The sequence below is a fragment of the Oryctolagus cuniculus genome, chromosome 15, assembly GCF_051225735.1.
Source record: "Oryctolagus cuniculus isolate XC-2025 breed Fujian yellow rabbit chromosome 15, ASM5122573v1, whole genome shotgun sequence".
Lineage (NCBI taxonomy): Eukaryota > Metazoa > Chordata > Mammalia > Lagomorpha > Leporidae > Oryctolagus > Oryctolagus cuniculus.
Genome location: NC_142881.1, coordinates 60,413,032 through 60,434,448, shown reverse-complemented (window position 1 = coordinate 60,434,448; position 21,417 = coordinate 60,413,032). Strand labels below are relative to the sequence as shown.

Genomic DNA, 21,417 nt, shown 5'->3' with positions numbered 1-21,417 from the left:
GAGATCTAGACTTTGACCATTCCTAGAAACCTCTTAGAAAAATCACTCCTTGACCACAAAACAGCACCCTCATCTACCAAATATACTGAAATCAGTCTTGTTTGCTCCATGTTCCCAAACTCAAGAGAGTCGACCATCCCATCACTTTGTTTAAAAAGACCTGACAGAAGAAATTCTGGCCTTATCACAAGAGGAAGTGGATCAAATGTAGATGAACTGCTAAATGTCTACCAGCTGTTTTTTCACTGAATTCACTCACAAGTTGCTCTGACCATTCTGCTTCCCTTGCATCTCCAGCATCTGACTTATCACAGTCATGCTATGGAGAGAGCCTGAAATGTATGGGGAGCTACAGAAATAGGACGAGTCGGATAACTACTTCAGGCATTTGGGAAATTATCAGTCTGTCACATTTGGGGCCATCTGTTCACATGCAAGCTGGTCAATGCTTGTGGCAAAGTAGCCAACACATTCATATAAGTTATCTCTGATGACAAAAACCTATAACTGAAAAGTATCTATGCAACTCTTAAACACAGTTTTTTGGATTTTGTAATGAAATCTGATGAGACCCATTTAACATAAGAATTTAGATAAAGAAATTCACTACTGGGTAGTAAATTAGTATCATATGTGTAAACTAATGAACATTTGAAAATTCAAGTTACACTTATTGGAAAAGGACCAATGATTCAACATTTTTTATTATAAACAACCCAATATATGCCTTGTAAAAGAAGCTTTAAAACTATTTAAAATATCAAAAAAGGGGGAAAGCCAGTCATTAGAACAAAATATTTATTGAAGCTAATAGGATATAAGCTTAGCCTTAGAGGAGAATTTTTTTAGAGGATTCTTACACACTCAGCTGAAAGACTAGTAATGCTCCACATGTTTACAAAAAAGTTTCAAAAGAAAATCAAACATTTATGACAGCAGTTAGTTGTGGTAAGGAATTGGATGTGAGTGTCTGACTGCTCTTTGTGCCTTCAAAGTTCTGTAGAAAATTCTGTCTGCTTTTCAGTCCATCCAAAACGACCGAATTATTAGATGCCAGACTCTGTGTCCTAAAGATATTAGAAATAACAGAATTATTGCCTTCAAAAAGGACCTGGATTTCTACCAAAGGCATTATACATCCACCTGTTACCCTAAAACAACACATTACTGAGGAACACGTATACAATAGGTTAACCTTTAAAATATAACACCCTCTTCAGATCTTAAGAGCTTCACAATAGCACCTCAAAGATTTGCTTTCAAAAATTAACTGATGTTTTCTGGACAAGACCTGTTCTCAGATCCAGTATCAACGGTAGTCTAGTCAGAAACAGTTAAGTTCTCTGAAAAACTCTTCTATATAACTAAAATGGTTAGCGTGTTCCTGTGTAAATTATGACTTTTATGAGAAGTCACACAAAAGGGAAAAGCCAACTTTTTTTTTTTTGTTTTTTTTTTTGTTTTTTTAATATTAACAGTGTGTTCTTTTCCTGGGAGCTGTAGATTTAAGCTATGATAGCCCGTTATCTAACACATCTACTGATCTTCAGCCAAGCCAATGCCAATGTTACCGTTCGGTAACTTTTGCTTTTTACATTCATTCCCCTTTTCCCACCTTGCTCCTCTCCTCTCAATTACCTGTTAAGATGCAGCTCAAAAATATAAGTCTTCTCCCACATGGCCCACCACTCTTAACTCCACATCTCTTTTAACAGGGAGCATTTACACTTTGTTCTTAGTTCAACTTGGCTATGTTTGTTGGCCTCTAAGCTGTGCGCTTTCTGTAGGTGGCAATGACTTGTTCACCTCTGTCCCCCTAATCTTGATAACAGCGATGGCACTGTTGATGATATTCAAATGTTATTTTCTCTTCCCTTTGCTCTAAACGTCTTCAATGATTTGCTAGAAGCCTTTCAAAAAAACTGCATTATAAGCAATTTTTAAGGAATTAAATTTCTCAAGATTCTGCAAATTAAAATTTTCAATTGAATGTCAAGCAATAATGTTCCTAATCTGTTGTTTGGTTTTGCCAGAAAGAAAGGAAACCTGTGGCTTACTGGTTTATACCACCAGTTCACTTGTGGAGACAACGTGCTTTAACTCTCTTAAAGACTTAATAGAAATCAAACTAATGTTTCAAGGGGAAAATATCTTTTTTCCCAATGCAGTAATGATATGTTTACAAAATGCAGACTCCTAGGAACTTAAGAAAGTAGAAATGCCCACATTTATATGTAAAAATAATTTGCTACATATTAATTCATTAAATTATCAAAGGAAGAGAAACAATGATTATATAATTAATGGGGTCCACAAAATAAATCCTAAGTAGCCATTTAAAAAGGAGTTAGATATATATGTTTTGCAGGATTTCCATGATACTTTGGGTGAAAAAAAAAGTTGTATATGATTTGTTGTTAAAAAAATAATATATATTTTTTTGACAGGCAGAGTTAGAGAGAGAGGTCTTCCTTCCGCTGGTTCACTCCCCAAATGGCCACTGCAGCCGGCGCACTGCGGTGGCACGCTGTGCCAATCTGAAGCCAGGAGCCAGGTGCTTCCTCCTGGTCTCCCATCTGAGTGCAGAACCCAAGCACTTGGGCCATCCTCCACTGCCCTCCCGGGCCACAGCAGAGAGCTGGACTGGAAGAGGAGCAACCGGGACAGAATCTGGCACCCCAACTGGGATTAGAACCCGGGGTGCCGGCACCGCAGGTGGAGGATTAGCCTAGTGAGCCATGGCACTGGTCAAAAAATATATATATTTTTAAATGTATAGGGAAAAAATTCAGGGACTGGCATTGCGGCACAGCAGCCTGCTACACCAATATCTCATATGGCCACCAGTTCAAGTCTCAGCTACTCCACTTCCCATCCAGCTCCCAGCTAATGTTCAGGAAAAGCAGCAGAGAATGGCCCAGGTACTTGGGCCCCTGCCACCCAAACAGGAGACCCAAATGAAGCTCCTGGCTTCCTGCTTGCTTTGGCCTGGTCCACCCAGTCCTGGCCATTGATTTGGGGAGTGAACCAGCAGACGGAAGATCTCTCTCTTTTCTCTCTCTCTTTCTTTCCCTCTCTCTGTAACTCAGCCCTAAAAAAAGAAAGAAGTCCAAAAGAGAACATATGCAAAATGATTAACAATGTTTGGACAGCTCTAAAGAATGAAAATGCATTGCTTTAATTTTTCAAAAGGAGGCAAACAATTTCATAAAAAGAAATACACCAAAATTTTGGGATGACCTTCTAGAAGACTAATTATGAGAAAATATTCATGATGGCCGGCGCCACAGCTCACTAGGCTAATCCTCCACCTGCGGCGCCGGCACCCTAGGTTCTAGTCCCGGATGGGGTGCCAGATTCTGTCCTGGTTGCTCCTCTTCCAGTCCAGCTCTCTGCTGTGGCCCAGGAAGGCAGTGGAGGATGGCCCAAGCACTGCACCCGCATGGGAGACCAGCAGGAAGCACCTGGCTCCTGGCTTCGGATCGGCGCAGCGTGCTGGCCGTGGTGGCCATATAGGGGGTGAACCAACAGAAGGAAGACCTTTCTCTCTGTCTCTCTCTCTAACTCTGCCTCTAAAAAAAAAAAAAAAAAAAAATATCCATGATATACTACTAATTGAAAAAAAGCAACATGGAAAATAGTAACTCAGTATGAGCATAGTAGACAAAATTATATAGATGTATGGTCAATCTGAAGTCATAAATGCACCAAATATAAAATAGTTTTTTAAAAAATCTAGGTGGCAAGATTATTAGAAGTGCTTAAAAGACCATTCAGTACTTTTTAAATCTTCTGATGTGATTATATTACTTTTATAATTTAAACAGTATTAAACAAATTATAGTGAAAAATATACCTGTATAGACCCAGGATTATAAGTAAAAACTTCCATCCTTTGGTTCAGAAAGTGCTTGGTTTATAGCAATTCCTACTTCGATATATTAGTAAAATTTAGGTCACATTGAAAAACAACTCTATTTCTATATACAAGTTATTCAGTTTTAAAGGTTGACAGAATTGTATACATAAGCTTTTATTCATGAGTCTCGCACTGGGGCCAGTGCTATAGTATAGAAGGTTAAGCCTCTGCCTGCAGTGCCAGCATCTTATATGGGTGCTGGTTCAAGTCCCAGCTGCTCCACTTTCGATCCAGCTTCCTGCTAATGCACTTGGGAAAACAGTGGAGGATGAGCCAAGTGATTGGATCTCTGCACCCACGTGAGAGACCTGGATGAAGCTCCTGGCTTTGGGGGTGAAGCAATAGATGGAGATCTCTCCTTTTTCTAACTCTGCCTTTCAAATAAATAAGTAAATCTGGTTTTTTTTTTTTTAAAGTCTCCCACTACATAATTCAACGTACCCTTGATTTAAATAATGCCTGTGCGACAGTGGCTAATCAAACACTTCTAAACACTCACCGTGGAGAATCTATTCCACTGTCTCCTGCCATGCTGTGAGTTTCTGTTCCTTCCAAGTGACTGTGTTCATGTTGGACATCTTCAGCCAACACTGGCAGATGTGAAGCACTGAAAAGTTCTATCTTCTGTTTGAAATGTTTTCTCATTTCCTGGTTCTGTGGACTCCGACTCCAGCCAGCTGTTTTCTCTCCTGTGTCACCAACAGAGTCTCGTACAGTTTCAGCCTTAGAAAAGGGTTTCCTAGCACTACAGTAATCAAACACACTGCCATCAGCAGGTGCTGGAGGCTGTACACAGTCAGCAACCCTGGGGTCTCCTTCATAGTTAAAACCAAACCGGATCCCTGAATTTAGCTCACAGGTTTCAGCAGAAACGTTAGGTTTCTGGCTGTCACCTGGGTTGATGAGCAACCCAACGGGTTTGCAATCTTCATTTCTTTTAGGCATCTGAGGCTCAAAGCTGTCCATTTTGCTACTGTATTCACTCGAAGATCTTTCAGTCACTTTTTGCCTTCCTAAATGATTCCACATGCTTTCCCCTGCAAAGGAGTACGGCCTGTGGCCAGGCAGCATTTCACACAAGGCATCGTTCTCAGAAAAGTCGTCGTCCTCTAGATACAACGAACTGCAGGCCCCATCCTCACCCTCCACTTCATCCTGATACAAGGCCTGAGCGTCGGCCGAAAGCCCTTCATTATCTAGACCCTCAGCCTCTGCATCCTGGACAAATGCCTTCCTAGCTAGCTCTTCTGAGTCCCTGTCTTGTCTCTCGGGTTGTCCTAAATGGTTTGCACCAACTGGGTAGTCCAAAAGGCCAAGATTTTGAAACTGGTGTATCGCTTTATCAACTAATCTACAAGCAGTGGGTGTTTGGTCTAACGAGGAAGAACTCGGTGAGGGCAGGAGATGCTGTGTGTCTTTGGTCTTCCCTAGTTTGTCAAAATGAGCATGACTGTTCCTGAAAACTTCTGGGATTACCTCATCTTTGCCGTACACATCACGTCTTAACCTGCTTTCCCTAAGTGAGCCGCATTTACTACTGTTCCTCTGTACACTACACTGAGGGTAATTTAAGAGAGGATCTCTGTAGGCATCCCTGTTAGGTTTGGCAAAGTAGTTACTCACATGAATGAGTTCTCCCATGGGTTTATCACTATAGTGCCCAGCACATAGCCGTTTGGCGTCACCATCAAAGGTCCCCAAGGAATCCCAAGACCGTGACCTTTGCAAAGGCGGACTGGGTTTCATGTCACTGGTCTTCTCAGCGTTGTGCCCTCTGGTTACTGGGCTCCCCCGGAGAGACAAGCCCCGGAAAGGATTACTGATTCGCCTCTTGTAAATCCAATGTGAGCCCAGCACTGTTGGCTCCTCACCAAGTGGTGTCTGAACCACTGCTTCGCTCGGGCTCTTGATTCTGGGGGTGGGCTGTGCAGCAGGGAGCTCCCGGGGTGGGTCCAGCCTGTTTGCTGGCTGAAGCTGGCTCCCCTGGCGCCTGGCTTTGTGCCTGTCCCTGTGTGAATGGCCCCGCCTCCGGGGCTTCGCAGACCGACCCTGCCTTTTCCTCACTCTCTCTTTTGAAGGATATGTATGTCTGGCTGTCAGCATCTCAGTGCAAGTGCCCTGGCTGTGAAATTGCTTCTCTTCTTCATAGTTTCGCATCAGGACGGTGTGTTTGATTAAGTTGTCAACAGTCAAAACGGGGTTGATTCTTTTGATTATCTCATGTTCAACATCTCGAGGGATATTGTCCAAGTTATCTTCATCTCGGACAGGCCATTCCTCAGGTGGGAACTGGGCGGAGAAACTGCTGTGCTCCGTCTTGGGCTTCTCCCTCCTGGATATGCTGCGCCACAAGAGGCTAAGACCAAACTTCTTGCCTTTGTCTTTGTCTTTGGAGTACGGTAAAGGTTTGGTGCTCTCACAGACACGATCCCCCTCGGACACTGAAACGGCCCGATGCTGCACTAACGGTTTGGACAGCCCCGGGCCTTTCTGGGCTTTTCTAGTCCCTTCTGCAGCAGTCGGTGGCTGCTCAGCATCCTGAGGGAAGCACTGGCAGGACTGACAATGGAAAGCGGGGGCCGCATCCTCCCCGGCTGACTCTGCACAGTGCCCCACGCTCACCAGATAGGTCACGGACGTGGGCCCCGGGTGACTTTCATCTGAGAGGAAGACTCTCTGGTTCTCCTGGGGGGTGGTCGTCGTGATGAAGTAAGTCTGAGGAGTAACTATGAAGTAACCTTCCCCGGTGTGATAAATCTTCCTTTCTTTTATCAGTGTTCCCAGAGTGGTATAGAGAATATCTTGAGATGGAATTGCAATGCCTAAAACGAAGAAGCATTTGGCATTGATAGATCCTGAGTAAGAAACACTTTGAATGCAATCAGTAAGTCAGACAGGCAGAGCTGACGGTAACATGGTTAATATACATAATTACAATATAAAAGACATTAATAATATCCATACTTTAATTGCATAATAGGAATATAATTTGGCCCACATAAAGAGACATTCTAGGTTAAGGACTAAATGAAGAAAAAGGTCTGAATTCATTCAAATACAAACCCATCAAAAATTTAAAACTTTGAGGAAAGTGTTCTAAGTGAACAAACACAAGAACTTTTGAAACCCATAGTCTCATGGCTTCAGTGTTTGCAAGAATTTTAAGAAAAGATAAACTCCAGTCTGTGCTTAGGTGAAGAAAGACAATTCGCCATTTAGATGAGGTACTTTGTCAAAGCAAAAGATAACAATGTTAGAAGAAATTCCCTTTTCTAAATAGCAGGGCTCAAAATGATAAAAAATGTTTAAAATGTTGGTATAAAAAACAGAAAATATAACATTATGTTAACAGTAGTTTCCTTTGGGGTGGTAGTTTTATGAGTAGTTATTTTTGTATGTTTTCTGGATTTTTCTATAAGTATATTCATTTTTTAAAGATTTATTTTAACAGAGTTAGAGTTACAGACACAAGGAGAGACAGAGATCTTTCATCCACTGGTTTACTCCCCACATGGCTGCAATGGCCAGAGTTGTGCCAATTCAAAGCCAGGAGCCAGGTCTCCTGCGTGGGTGCAGGAGCCAAGGACTTGGGTCATCTTCTACTGCTTTCCCAGGCCACAGCAGGGAGCTGGATCAGAAGAGGAGCAGCCAGGACACAAACCAACACCCATATAGGATGCTGGCACCGCAGGAGCATGCTTAACCCACTTCTCCACAGTGTTGGCTCCAAGTATATTCATTTTATAATGGCAAAATATCAATGAAATAATATAAATTTAAATAAAAGAAATTTTAAAATATCATTCTACAGTCATGTATTAGGAAGTAATGCAACTATTTTTTAAAAATGAGATCAAAATGTGCTGGTATGGAATGACCTCAACGATATGTTTTTATTTTTTAAGATTTATTAATTTGAAAGGCAGAGTTAACAGAGAGAGAGGGGGAAGGAAAAACAGATCTTCTAACCGCTGGTTCACTCCCCGAGTGGCCACAATGGTCGCAGCTAGGCCGCTCTGAAGCCAGAGCCAGGAGCTTCTTCCAGGTCTCCCACATGAATGCAGGGGCCCAAGCACTTGGGCTCATCCTCCACTGCTTTCCCAGGCCATTAGCAGGGAGCGGATCAGAAATGGAGCAGCTGGGACTCGAAGTGGCACCCATATGGGACGCCAGCATCATAGGCAGAGGCTTTACCTGTTTTAAATGTTTTTGAATTTCAAAAAAGTACAAAGAGAATGCACAGAATAATCCAATTTATGTTATCAAAAAGATATTTGTATTCAAATTAATTTATGAAAGCATACTAAGAACCCATAAACAACAGCAGTCATCATTTCTGGGATGAGTAAATACAAAAATTGAAGGAAATGAACTTTTTGCTTTGTACTCGTTTCTACAGAGTCTGATTTATTTACTGCCATAATCACGTAATTTTAGAAAAAGTTCATTTAGGGACCAGCATCGGTTCAAGTCCTGGCTGCTCCACTTCCAGTCCAGCTCTCTGCTATGGCCTGGGAAAGCAGTGGAAGATGTCCCAAGTGCTTGGGCCCCTGCACCCACATGGGAAACCCAGAGGACGTTCCTGGCTCTTGGCTTCAGATTGGCCCAGCTCTGGCCATTGCAGCCATATGAGGAGTGAACTAGCAGATGGAAGACCTCTCTGTAGCTCTACCTCTCAAATAAATTAAATAAAATAAATCTTTAAAAAAAAAGTTCATCTGGAAAGTAAAATAAATACCCTCATCCAATTTGTCAATGCAAGACCTTTTCTAGCAAGATTCTGATTTAAGACTCTGTAGAATTTTTTTAAAAGAGTATCTCCTAGTTTACACATGTGTTTATCATTATCTATAAACAGAAACCAAAAACATGCAATAACCTGCAAATAGAGAAATATGTATTATTCTACCTGGGTAATGTTTCATCAGATGGTCCAAAAGCGATTCCTGTGTGACCACAGTCTGAGCTGCATTCATATCAGATACAGCACAGCACACAACTTCAGCCAAAGGCACAAACTGAGATTGCGCTATCGGGTTCATTTGCACTGGAAAGACATCACCTAAATCGGAGAAAAGAAGAGGGGCCCGGTGAGAAATCTGATATAGAATAAGGTGTTTGGAATTAGTGAACCAAAAATAGCTACCAAGACCATAAAGGTGAAGGTGCTATTCCTTCATTAGAACCTGTTAAGATGGCATGCACAGTGACAGAAATTATGGAAGAAAAAATTTTGCTTTCTGGTCTCTATCTACAACTTCACCAGCAAGATATAGGAATTTCACCAAGAAAGGCACAGGTTGCTACCAGCTCAGGTTAGACAATGCTTATAAAGCAGTATACAGCTTTCAAAGCACTTTTTTCACCTTAGATATCTTAGAAAGGTAGAGATGATTATTCTCTTATTTAAAATAAAGTTATAGAAAGCTCAAGTAATTGTCTAAAAGCAAATAAAGTGACAAAAATAGGTCTTCTGACTGGGTATTGTTACCATTCCACACTTTGCTGACGGGGTGATCAGAAAGATCTGAAGAAGGAAAAGGCAGAAATGGTTCCCAGTCAGCGTGAAGACACGGAGCAAAACCATGTTAGGCAGGCGCCGCGGCTCACTTGGCTAATCCTCCGCCTGTGGTGCCGGCACCCCGGGTTCTAGTCCTGGCTGGGGCGCCGGATTCTGTCCCGGTTGCCTCTCTTCCAGTCCAGCTCTCTGCTGTGGCCCGGGAGGGCAGTGGAGGATGGCCCAAGTGCTTGGGCCCTGCACCCGCATGGGAGACCAGGAGGAAGCACCTGGCTCCTGGCTTCGGATCAGTGCAGTGCACCGGCCGCAGCGCAGTGGCCGCAGTGGCCTTTGAGGGGTGAACCAACAGAAAAGGAAGACCTTTCTCTCTGTCTCTCTCTCTCACTGTCCACTCTGCCTATCCAAATATATATATATATTTTTTTTCTTTGAAGATTTATTTATTTGAAAGGCAGAATTACAGAGAGAGAGGGATCTTTCATTAATTGGTTCACTCCCCAAATGGCTGCAATAGTCAGAGCTAGGCCAGGCCAAAGCCAGGAGCTTCTTCCAGGTCTCCCATGTCAGGGACAGGGGCCCAAGAACTTGGGTCATCCTCTGCTGCTTTCCCAGGCCATAGCAGGGAGCTGGATGGGAACTGGAGCTGCTGGGACATGAACTGGCGCCCATAAGGGATATCGGCATTGCAGGCAGTGGCTTTACCTGCTACACCACAATGCTGGCCCTAAGATTTTCTTTGGCCATCACTTCTGCCTCCTAGGGTTCACATTAGCAGAAAGCTGGAGTCAGGAGTGGAGCCAGGTGTGGAACCCAGGCACTCTGACAGGGGATGCAGGCATCTCAACATCTCAAGGGGCATCTCATCCAATAGGCCACATGCTTGCCCCTGGATTTCTGGATGGGAAGGTGTTCATTGGTGACATTCAAAACCGTTTCAGTAGAAGACAGAAAGTAAAGGTCAAATTGAAGGGAAGGAACTTGGTGAGATTAAAAGTGAAGTGAACAAGTCTTTAAGAGCAGGGTTTCTCGGCTATGGCACTTTTGACATTTGGGGCCAGAGAGAGTGGCCTAAAGTCTCAGTATCTCCAGGACTAAGAGGTTTCCTGGGAAACAGGGCTTCCAGGGCGACAACTGGGAAAGTCAGAGGCAAACACAGCTGGTCGGTCACACTAGCCAGCTAAGTCTTCGCTGGGGGAAGGAGGACTGTCCTTTGCAGTGCAGGATATTTAATAGCATCCCTGGTCTCTATAGTGAAAGCAGCATTTCCCATGGTTGCAGCAACAAGAAAATGTCTCTAGGCACTGCCAAATGTCCCCTGAAGGGCTAAGTCATCCCGGATGAAAGTGTTCCAGATCACTGGTGTCGGAAACCTGACTGTGAAATGGAGAAAAGTAGATCATAAAACGAGGGAGGAATCAGCACATGCGAATATGACTGTGTATGTTGTGATTTTCTTATTTATTTGGAAGGCAGAGAGAGAGAGACAGAACATCTTTCCTCTGCTGGTCCACACCTCCAACACCCTCAACAGCAAGGGCTGGAGCAAGCCAATTCCTGGAGCCTGAAACTCCATATGGGTCTCTCACATGGGCGACAGAGACTAAGCCACCTGAGCCATCCCTTGCTGCCTCCCAGGAACACATTAGGGGAAGCTGGATCAGAAATGGAGTAGCTTGAGACTCAATCCAGGCAGTCTGATGTGGGATGTGTGCGCCTCAAGTGGTGGCTTAATCCACTGGGCCACAATACCCTATCCCTACTGTGATTTTCTTAAGAGATCTCTGCCTTGAAAAACGAACAAAGGAAAGACTCTGTGGAGCTGATGGAAATGATTCTAGGAGAGCAAAGACCAGGAAGATAGCAAGATCCCAGGGAAGGGGAAAGGGACGTGTGTCAGGAGCACAGGTAGAGGAACTAGCTTAGCAATGAGAAGATAATGCTTTGTCTGAGGTTGAGAAGAGAGTGTGGCAGACGACCAGAAATACATTGAGGCAGAAAGGGCAAAACATTAGCACAGCACGGGCATCTGCTCTCTGTAAAGTTAGACGAGAGAGGACATGACTGGGAGGAGACAACAGTAGGAGTGAGGGGTGGGTTGTGGGAAGGGGGTTTGAGATATTCTGGGAAATTCAAACATAAGACTGTAGAGAAGCCCCAAGTCTCAAGGTGAATTAAGCCTTGCCTTTGGCAGAGGTGGCAATTTCCAATGGAAATGGATGAGAGCTAGAGAGGCCAGCAAGTGCTTCTAAAACTTTAATGTGTATAGGAAAATCACCAGGAAATCTTGTGAGTGTGCAGATTCTGAGTCAGAAAGTCTGGGGCTGAGTCTGGGATTCTGCATTTCCAGCGACTTCCCAGGGATGTCCATTCCACTGAACAAATTCCTTCGGAGTGGCTAAGGGTTAGAGCGTTGCAGATGGCAACGTTCAGTCACCCATTCAACAAACATGGTCCTGGGGCTGGAAGGAAAGTCAGGTGTAGCCAGAAGGAAGTTAAACTACTTAGAAATTTGGTCATGGCTTGCAGTGAATGCCCCCAGTGATAGCAGAGAAAGCCAGTACATTGCACTGGTTGTTGAAGGGTGAGAAAGGCAGTGGACTGGCCAGGTGTGAAGCACTGTAGCCAAATCTGGCCAGCAGCCAATGGTAGTCCTGCTCGTATCTGCATGAAGATAAGGGCTTCCCTAAGAAAGGTGTCTGACGTTCACCATCACATTGTTCTATTCCCTCGTTCAGCTGAGCTTCTCTTCCTGGCAGATGGTGTCTCTGGGCCTGAAGGTGGCATCACAGGGTGGGACTGCTGTCTGCTTCTGCTGTCTTGGTGTGGTTGTGGCTCTCCCATCGGATGGTGTGTGGGTGCCTGCAGCATTCCCGGAAGCAAGGGTGAATGGCTCATCAATCAATCAGCATTTCAAAAGGGCGCTTACAGATGATGCCTTGCAACTGGATGTGAATTCATCTCCAACTCAAAATCCTCCTTGAAACTCACCTCCAAGCTAAGGTTCCTAAGCTTCTCTCCCTGGGCCATCTCCTTTGTGTCTCATTTCCCTCCGCATCTCAGATTTACTTTCTTCTCTTTCATCTCCCTCCTCAACCAATCAAAAGGTGAAAGTAAAGCACGACTTTCAATGTTTTTATCCTCCTTTAATATAACCTTACGTGCTTTGTTTAAAACAAGTGACTTTAAACGCTTACATCTCTTCTCCACCTCTCAAAACAGGTGACCTTGAATTGATGGTCCAGTCCTCACTGGACTAAAGGCCCTCAATCTAAAAAGAGGGGAGGGGCCGGGGAAGATCTCCCCTCCATGAGGGCTAGAGCGTAGGAGGAGAAGGAGAAGGCGAAAGCGAAAGCGAACAAGGCTTCGCCTGGCCGCAGGATCCTCCTTGAAGCCTCACTCATTTCACACTTTCCCTAAACCCAAGTCACTCTGAGCATTGATTTGGGCATGGGGAGGACCCTGAAAGGGAGGAGATGAGCCAGAGTGTGTGCTGGTGGCCCACTTCTGTGACAGAACCATGCTCTCAGGGAGCACAGGATGCCGGTCACCACTATGCCTTTGGGCTAGAACGGAAGTAGCCCATTTTCTAATTCAATCCTTAAGTTTGTTTCCTCTTTTCATAAGCAAACCAAGAGACAAAATAGTTTTCTTCATGGGGCTGAGGAAGAACATCCCTATACATTGCTTTGTGTCCCCCTGTAAATCTAGAATTAGTTCAAAAGAGAAGTTTAAAAATATTTTTCAAAAAAGTGTTACTGTTCATTAACAGAGTGTATGACAAACATGATTTTTCTTACATGATTTTTAAACCTGCAAACTTTTGAATCCTAATATTGCTTGCCAGATGCACAGATGCTCTTGGAAAATTCATTCATGCTTCCTACCATGGTGTGGGACTATATATTTCCGAAGAGTAAACAAATCTACTGCCCACCAGGAGGAAGAATTGCCTTTGTTTTTCCTTTTCGCTGTTGGAGCTGCTGTGCTAGAGAAAGTCCGGAGAAAGCATCTTGGTGCCTTTCCTTCAGTCTGTTGCTAGGAGACGGTTTCAGGTGCATAAATCAGTGAGAGCCTTCTCTTTGTGCAGGAAAGCGGGGCGAATCCTACCACAGGGACACCTCTGACAATTATGGGACTTACACCCAGGCTACAATTGCTTTTGCACTCCTTTGGTTTTTGGAAGGCAACAGCCTAGAGAGTTTCTCTCCAAAAGTGAACTCTGTGTGGAGGATCCCATGTATAGATATAACTGGATTTCACAATGAGAGAAGCCAGACCCAGTGGCTTTATCCCCAACTACTATGGAGTAATTGAAGCACACCCGGAAGTCCTGGCCTGCTGGGGACCTTTGACCCTTGATCTGGAGCAGGGATCAGAGGCTGAAAGACTGGGCCAGAGAGCAAATAAACAGTTGGCAACAATGTTCCCTCTGTTTACACAGTACTTTTGGGTGTTTAGAAAAGAGGAAGCATTTGGGCTGAAAAACTGGTTTCACAAAATATATCAACACAATGGAACCATCTAGCTGAGGCCATCCATGCCTGATACGCTTTCTGTAAAGGACTTCTGTGGCTGTTAATTTGATTCCGTTGCTGTACTCCAAAGGGATTTACTTGGTATATAAAATATTTTTTAATTTCCAAGTTATGATGAAAGCAAAGTATGATGGATTTTTACAAATTATTTATTTGAAAAGTAGAGATCGACCCTTTGCTGGTTCAATCCCCAAGTGACCGCAAAAGCCAGGGCTACACCAGGTCACCGACACGGGTGGCAACTACTTGAACCATCATCACTTGCTGCCTCCCAGAGTCTGCCTTAGTAAGAAGCTGGAAAAAGAGGTTGCAGCCAGGCATCCTTTAAAAACTTTTTGGGGGCCAGCGCTGTGGCGGAGCAGGTGGGGTTGCTGCCTGCGGTGCCAGCAACCCACAGGAGTGCTGCTTCCAGTCTCCCAGCTGCTCCACTTCTGATCCAGCTCTATACTGTGGTCTGGGAAAACACTGGAAGATGGCCCATGACCTTGGGCCCCTGAACCCGAGCAGGAGACCTGGAAGAAGCTCCTGGCTCTGGCTTCAGATTGGCCCAGCTCCAGCCATTGCGGCCATTTGGAGAAGTGAAGCAGCGGATAGAAGAAGACCTCTCTCTCTCTCTGCTTCTCTGTAACTCTGCCTTTCACATAAATAAATCTTAAAAAAAAAAAAAAACTGAACCCCCCCCCCAAATTTTTGAAGAGGGGAAAAAAAACACAAGGTGAATTAAATGAAATGTTTGAGCTCTTCCCTGTCAAAAGCTAACCACTTTCAGTAAAATCCAGGGCAGGCCTTCAAAGTTGACACTCTGAAAAGTGGGAGAGTTGGTATTAGCGTCCTGACCTGTCCAGTGAGGTCACTTCCCCAGGGCTGGTGGGTGTGGGGAGCAGCAGCCATGAGAAGTGGCCTGATGAGGCCCAGCACCCTGAGCACAGGTGTCCCACGGGCAGCCAGACCCAGGTTAAACCAGCACATTCATGGCATGGCTGAAAGGGGATTATGGGTTTAAGGTGAGGTTTGTTAGCACAACCATTTTAGAGGAAACACAGTTTGTGTTTGTGACCTAAGGTCCCCAAGTAAGAGAAAATGGCCAAAATCCAGTTACAGTTGCCTGGCCCACTCCTACGTCTGCTTGTTCACTAAGAACATCATTGAAGTAAAAGAATCTTTGTGCTTATTGCAGTCTCTCACTGCTCTAAGTCAAATTTCAGGGAAAAGATGAGAGTTTTATATAAAACTGTACCTTTAAGGGAAAGTTCTGTTTATATTTGATGGGTTTTTAATGTTTGCTTTTCATCTACTTGGAAGGCAAAGTGACAAAGAAAAGAGCAAGAGAGAGAAAAGGAGAGAGAAAGAGAGAGAGAGGTATTTTCCGTCGGCTGGTTACTCCCCAAGTAACCCCCAACAAGCAAGGCAGGGACAGGCCAAAGTCAGAAGCTAGAAATTCCATCCGGGGCTCCTGCATGGGTGGCAGGGGCCCAAATACTTGGGCCATCATCCACTGCCTCCCAGGATGCATTAGCAGGAGGCTGGATCAGAAGCAGAGGTGCTGCACCTCGGAGTGGCAACTCTTGACATGGGATATGGTTGTCGCAAGTCGCAAACAGTGGCTTAACCGACTGCCCCACAGCACCAGCTTTTCTGTTCTTTAGCATCTAAAAAAATTCCAAGATGGTCTGCTCCTGGCATTTTAATTCTTGGTACTTGAATTTTATTTTTAAGGGCCACAGAGACTGCTATCAAACACACAAAACAGAGGAAAGATTCTTTGGAAATTTGAAAAGTGCTCATATCTGAACTTTGTGTCATGTCAAACAAATTTGTCATAAAATTAAATTCTAGACAAAACTAATCCTAATATACTTTAAAACACAAACTTACTATAAAAACATCTCATCCCTATTCAAACGTGTTTATGGACTGTGTGCTAGGCAGTCTGCCAGAAATTCATGCATTATTGACCTTCAAATGGTTTAACCAAGCTGCTCCAACTCAGCTAATTACCTAGACCATGAAATCTGAGACTGTCTTCTTTGGGCGCCTGAATTGAATCACTGTGGGAAAGGTATCTTCTATGTGCATTAGAGATGACAACAGACCGCAAATAAAACAGCCTGCAGACACTCAAGTTTAACAAACAAAAAAAAAAGATGTTTTGTTCTAAGTAACCCAAGAAGCTTCCCTGATTTTAAACTGCTCTTTTATCCAGTACAGAGTTTCCACCAATTTTTTTTTTTAACATTAAAGTTACTCCTGAACTTTTAAAAGTGAAAGTATTTGGTAACAAGGTGGTTCTCATCAGAGATAAGACACTCTGTAAAAACCTCAGAAGCCTTTAATAATTAGATCTACTGTGTTACAGCTTCAAATGAGTTCAGAAAAATCAAACAAAATGGAAATAAAAAAGAAGACAGGCTTTGGGCCAGCAAAGCAAAGACCTTCTCCATGTCTCCCTTTAATTGCAGCAAAGTGAGAGAAGGCAGACCTTTTCCACCACAGGTAGAAACAAAATGAGGTGTGTGGGGGGGCCTGGCTGCTGCCCTATGGACCCTCGGGTGGCTGGATGATCTGCTACTACGGAAGCTGAAATTCTTCCTCAAGCAGGGAGATGTTTACTTTGTCATTGTGGTGTGTGTGTGTGTTTTGACAGGCAGAGTGGATAGTAAGAGAAAGAGACAGAGAGAAAAGTCTTCCTTTTGCCATTGGTTCACCCTCCAATGGCCGCCATGGCCGGCGCGCTGCGACCGGCGCACCGCACTGATCCGAAGGCAGGAGCTAGGTGCTTCTCCTGGTCTCCCATGGGGTGCAGGGCCCAAGCATTTGGACCATCCTCCACTGCACTCCCAGGCCACAGCAGAGAGCTGGCCTGGAAGAGGGGCAACCGGGACAGAATCCGGCGCCCTGACCGGGACTAGAACCTGGTGTGCCGGCGCTGCAAGGCAGAGGATTAGCCTATTGAGCCACAGCGCCGGCTGAGACGTTTACTTTGGACCCCTTGACAAATGGTTCCTCTGTTGAAGGTTAAAGGCTCCCCCAAGAGGCAGAGCTGTCCCCCAGTGGGGGTCCTCAGGAGCATCTTCTCCCAGACACTTCCACCTGTCCAGAGTAGTCATCAGTGGCCACCACCTCTTCAAAGGACGGACACATCCATGAGCACAGCCCATCAGCTGAGTCAGCCTCCATGGGGTGCCCTTGGAGCCTCTGACGCCCTTTGCCCGTGACCACCACCTTCATTGTGGATAGAGATACAGGAAGGGAAGGAAGTGAAAGACTTGAACCAACTGGTTTTTAAAATACGGATCCATACTCAGTCCCAAAGCACGTTAGGCCCTACGGTGCCCCTTTCCAACCTCATTTCTCCTTCAAGACTTCTCCTTTTGGATGTATTTCAAGACTTTACCCAAGTGTGTCAGTTTTCTGTGGCTGCTGAAATCACTGACTGCAAACTTAGTGGCTTAAAAACAACACAAATTTACTATCTCACAGCCTACAGGTCAGCAGTCGGGTGGCTTTGCTGGCTGCTCTGCACTGTGGATAACAGCTTGGCAGGCAGCGTTGGCCAGCCTGGGCTCTTACCCAGGGCAGCTGGGAGAAGCAACTCGATTTCATGCTCATTCAGGTTTCTGGCAGAATTCAGTTCCTTATGGTCACAGGACTGAGGATGGAGAACATCCCGGCTCCAGTGTGGCAGGCAGACAGCTGCCTCTCTCAGCAACTCAAAGGGACCTGCGTTTCTTAGCCTGTTGTCCCTTCAGAGACAAAACTGAATCTTTCTCACACTTGGATTCTGCTTGACTTGCCCTCCTGCCCCTAGCCAGAGACAATTCTGTTTTTAAGGACTCATGTGAAATGCTCTGGAATAAAACGAGTCCCAAGGCCACGTGTTGAGAGATGCTGCCTGGGGTGACAATGGCATTGTGAACGTCTCTGACTGACTGGGTCCCCTGACAACCCACAGCAGCCCCCCTGATGTGAAGTCCATAATCTAATTACATCTGCAAAGTCCCTTTTGCCATGTAAGATAAGGGCATGGGTCCCAGGGATCAGGGCGTGGTGTCTTTGGGGGAACATTTCAGGGTGCTGCGCCACAGGTGAGGTACAGGGATAGCTAAGGGGAGGGCACGGGCTGTGATCTGCCCTGGTCCCAGTATCTCCCTGAAAATGGCTGGGCACTGCTGTGGCCCTTCAGACAAACTGGAACCCATATCTGTCACCATCTCCTAGGACTCTGGAGGCCACACAGTGGCAGTGACAGCGACTGGCAGCCCTGACCTCCGGTAGTCATCCAGGTGCCTTATAAAATACCACTGTACAAAACTGCGGGAGACAGTGCCGTGCCAAGTAGATAAAGTTTCCCTGTAACATTCTTCTTTTAAAGCTGTCATTACAGACAAGCCCTCCGCGGGGGGTCAAGCTACCCGACCTGGAGCACCAGGGCTGCAAATCCAGATTCTGTTCTGTGGGCCCGAGGAAGCCATCTCTCTTGCCTCTCCACGTGGGGCTGAGCTGGGGCCAGCATTTCTCAAAACATGCAACACTCATTCCATGAAATATGCCGCCAGAAGAGGGGTCCCAAGGCCGCTTAAGGCTCTGAGAACTGCTGGAACAAACAACCTGATGTGATGTTTCCCAAGCACATTTGACAGCTCCTTTGCTTTTCTCTTGGTAACAATGACTGTTCCCCTTGAGCTGTGACTTCCCTCCCTGAATAGCCTGCCCCTTCCCGCCTGCGACCTTATCTGCGTTTTGTGAGCCCACAGCACTCTTCTGTTTCAAAATCCCATTATCTGAGATGGGCTCCAATGCCGAGTGGCTCTCCCATGAACGATCCTCTGATCTCTTCAGCTGGAACTACGTTCTCTCCCCCTCACCTGCACCACTGAAGCAGCACGCAGCGGGTGGCTATGGAAGCTCAGCCTCGGCACTCACAGGGCCCCGCCGTTCCAAGGGCACAGCCCTCAGTCAGCCCTTTCCCAGCACATAGTTATCGAGTACCTACTTTATGCCAGTTTCCAGGAATGCAACAGCAAAGAGAGCACAGTTCTTGCCCTGAAGAGGTTTCAGCTCCCAGTGGGAGAGCAATGGCCAGAGGGCAGTAAGAACAAACCCACAGCTGGCAATTCTCCGTATTCCTGGGCCTCCCACCTGAATGCTCTTCTCAGACATTTCTGAGTGCCCAGGCAGGACCAGCATGAGGAAGAAGAGCCAAACTTGTCCCTGTGGGGCACTGGGGAAGCCAAGATGGCACAGGATTAAAAAGGGGCCCTGGAGTTGATGAGATGGACCTGGGCTCAAATCCTCCATTTCCGCTGACTGTGTGCTTTGAGTATTTATCAATGACCTCGATTGCTCAATATGAACAGTATCTTGCCTAAACTATATGGCAGGAAAACATCTAGAACATCTTCAATAAGATATGACATTCCTTCCACTGACATTAGCACTCTTGAACATTTTCTTTCCCCAAAGGAGGGATAGTAACCTTGATCACTCCTGTTCTACATTGTTCTTAGTACCTGGAGTTTTTCTTATGGGGCACTGGGCAGGTGCATGGGATTTCTTGGCCACTCCTGACTTTTCTCAATTCCTATAGCCTACTTGCACAGACACCTGTCCCAACCATGACCACCTCCTCGCCTGGGAGAAACCGGTTCATGCTGGCAAATCCTACAGCCCTGCTCTGTCTGTGAGAAGCATCTCCTATAGAGTACTGTTTTATTGTGACTCCTGGTGGCAAGGAATGCAGGCCCATGCCACACACGTTCCCAGTCAGCGCTCCCCTCATCCTCCTCCAGCGCGGAGGAGGAGGGACAGCCCACCCAGCAGTCCCCAGGTGCACTGAACAGCGGCAGACACGCCACACACGTGTGGCCAGTGACAGTTGTTTTTCTTTTTTCCTGACTTTTAAAGACCCTTTCTTCATCTTTTTTGAAGAAGAGGCTGTCATTGTGTAGCTCAGAGGTGACAAGCACAATGTCAAAAGGCCACCCCTTCGGGAAGGCAAAACGGAGAGACAGAGGGAGCCCCAGTCTCTGAGCAAGCCTTGCCGGGCTGGACTCCCCCCCAGGCTGCTTCCCTTCATACTTCTCGTCACGTGAGGCGGATCTGCTCCTCCTCGCGTGTTCCAGTTCTTTCATGCCATTTTTACAAGGCTTTCTATTCTGCGGCAAAAAGTATCTGTGACCGAAACACCTGGTCAAGTGACCTGACCTCTATTACCCACTCACGGGTCCTGCCGTGAGCAGAAGGGCTTGATCGCGCTTCCAGATTTGCCCACCACTAGGTGCTTTCAGCACGCTAATGCTGTGCTGGAGAGAGTGCCACACGGACGGTCGCTTACAGAAAAGGGGGCCAGGGCTCCCACGGCTTCACACGCCAGCCAGGCCCCATCTACGATGCACAGGCTCGGAGAACAGATGCAGAAGCTCCCACTAGGACGGCTAGCTCAGAGCTTGGGAAAGGTCACGGCGGGCACTTCCCGCTGGACGGGGCAGAACTACCTCACTGCATGGGGAGGGTAAGAACTGTCAGAGCCGGTCACAGAACAGGTGGGCGCCTATCAACCTCTCCTGAGAGGCTGTCTTGTAGAACGGGGACAATAAGCAAATAGCACCCTGGGCATCACTGCAGGGATAATTCAGCACTTGCAGAGGCAAGCCATGAGTCACCCCACTACTTATATTTCAGGAGTGGGTAATCCCTGGCATCTGATGAAAGCGCCCGGACACAGCCCAGCCCAGGGGCTGTTCGGATTTTCATGGAAGTGGGTGGCTCCAAGGAAGCAGGGCTCTGTGGGGACAGGGGCTGGGAGCAGGCCCCACTGTGCCTTAGGAGGTAAACACGTAATGCTGTCTTTTGCCGCCAGACTAGACGCAAACGCATACGCCTGGCAGAAAGCATGAGAGACACCGCAGCCTGCCTGCTTCTGTCCTACTGATGGGGAATGGGGCTCACTGGACGCAGAGCAATGAATGGGGTTTGCTCCTGAGTCAGGACGAGGGGCTGTCCATGCCCACAGGAGGTCCCCAGGCCCCTCAGCCGGATGCCAGCTCTTGCCCAATCTGGAAGGCATCACGGCGTTTCTGCATCAATGGTCTCTTTCACAGTCCCCCAGACTGTCTGCCCTGCTCCGCTGCTTTCAAGTTGATTACAGACTCTTCTAGCCTCTTTTAAAATACTGACTTTTAAAAGATAAAAGCCACTCCAGGGAAACAAGTCATGTAAATGTAGCTTTACCCAAGAAGCACTTCTAGGCTGCTGGAAACGCTAAAGACCAACAGGGTTCAACCACAGGGCTGGGAATTCTCAGACTTTGTGCTACACCTGGGCAGATGTGACTGCAGCTCAGCAGGACAGCGTATTTTCCAAAATCATTGCCTTAGAGAACTACTGCAGGAGACCAGCAGCTCTGAGGGCGAAGTGGGAGGGCCGCCTGACCCCTGCTCCCGGCA

General features: G+C 46.1%; 1 protein-coding gene across 3 annotated transcripts in view; it reads right to left on the bottom strand.

Moving 5' to 3' along the window:
• Positions 1-773: 773 nt before the first annotated feature.
• Positions 774-21,417, bottom strand: part of STOX1 (storkhead box 1) — a 38,048-nt gene continuing 17,404 nt past the window's right edge. The window contains exons 2-4 of one of the 3 annotated variants that reach the window (XM_002718450.6): positions 8,829-8,981; positions 4,419-6,741; positions 774-1,067 (exon numbers count right to left, since the gene is read on the bottom strand). In XM_002718450.6, coding sequence (XP_002718496.4) covers positions 920-1,067; positions 4,419-6,741; positions 8,829-8,981 — 2,624 coding nt within the window. In that variant the 3' untranslated portion in view covers positions 774-919. The remainder of the gene's footprint in view (positions 1,068-4,418; positions 6,742-8,828; positions 8,982-21,417) is intronic. The other 2 variants (XM_008270037.5, XM_008270038.5) reach the window with 2 other exon arrangements.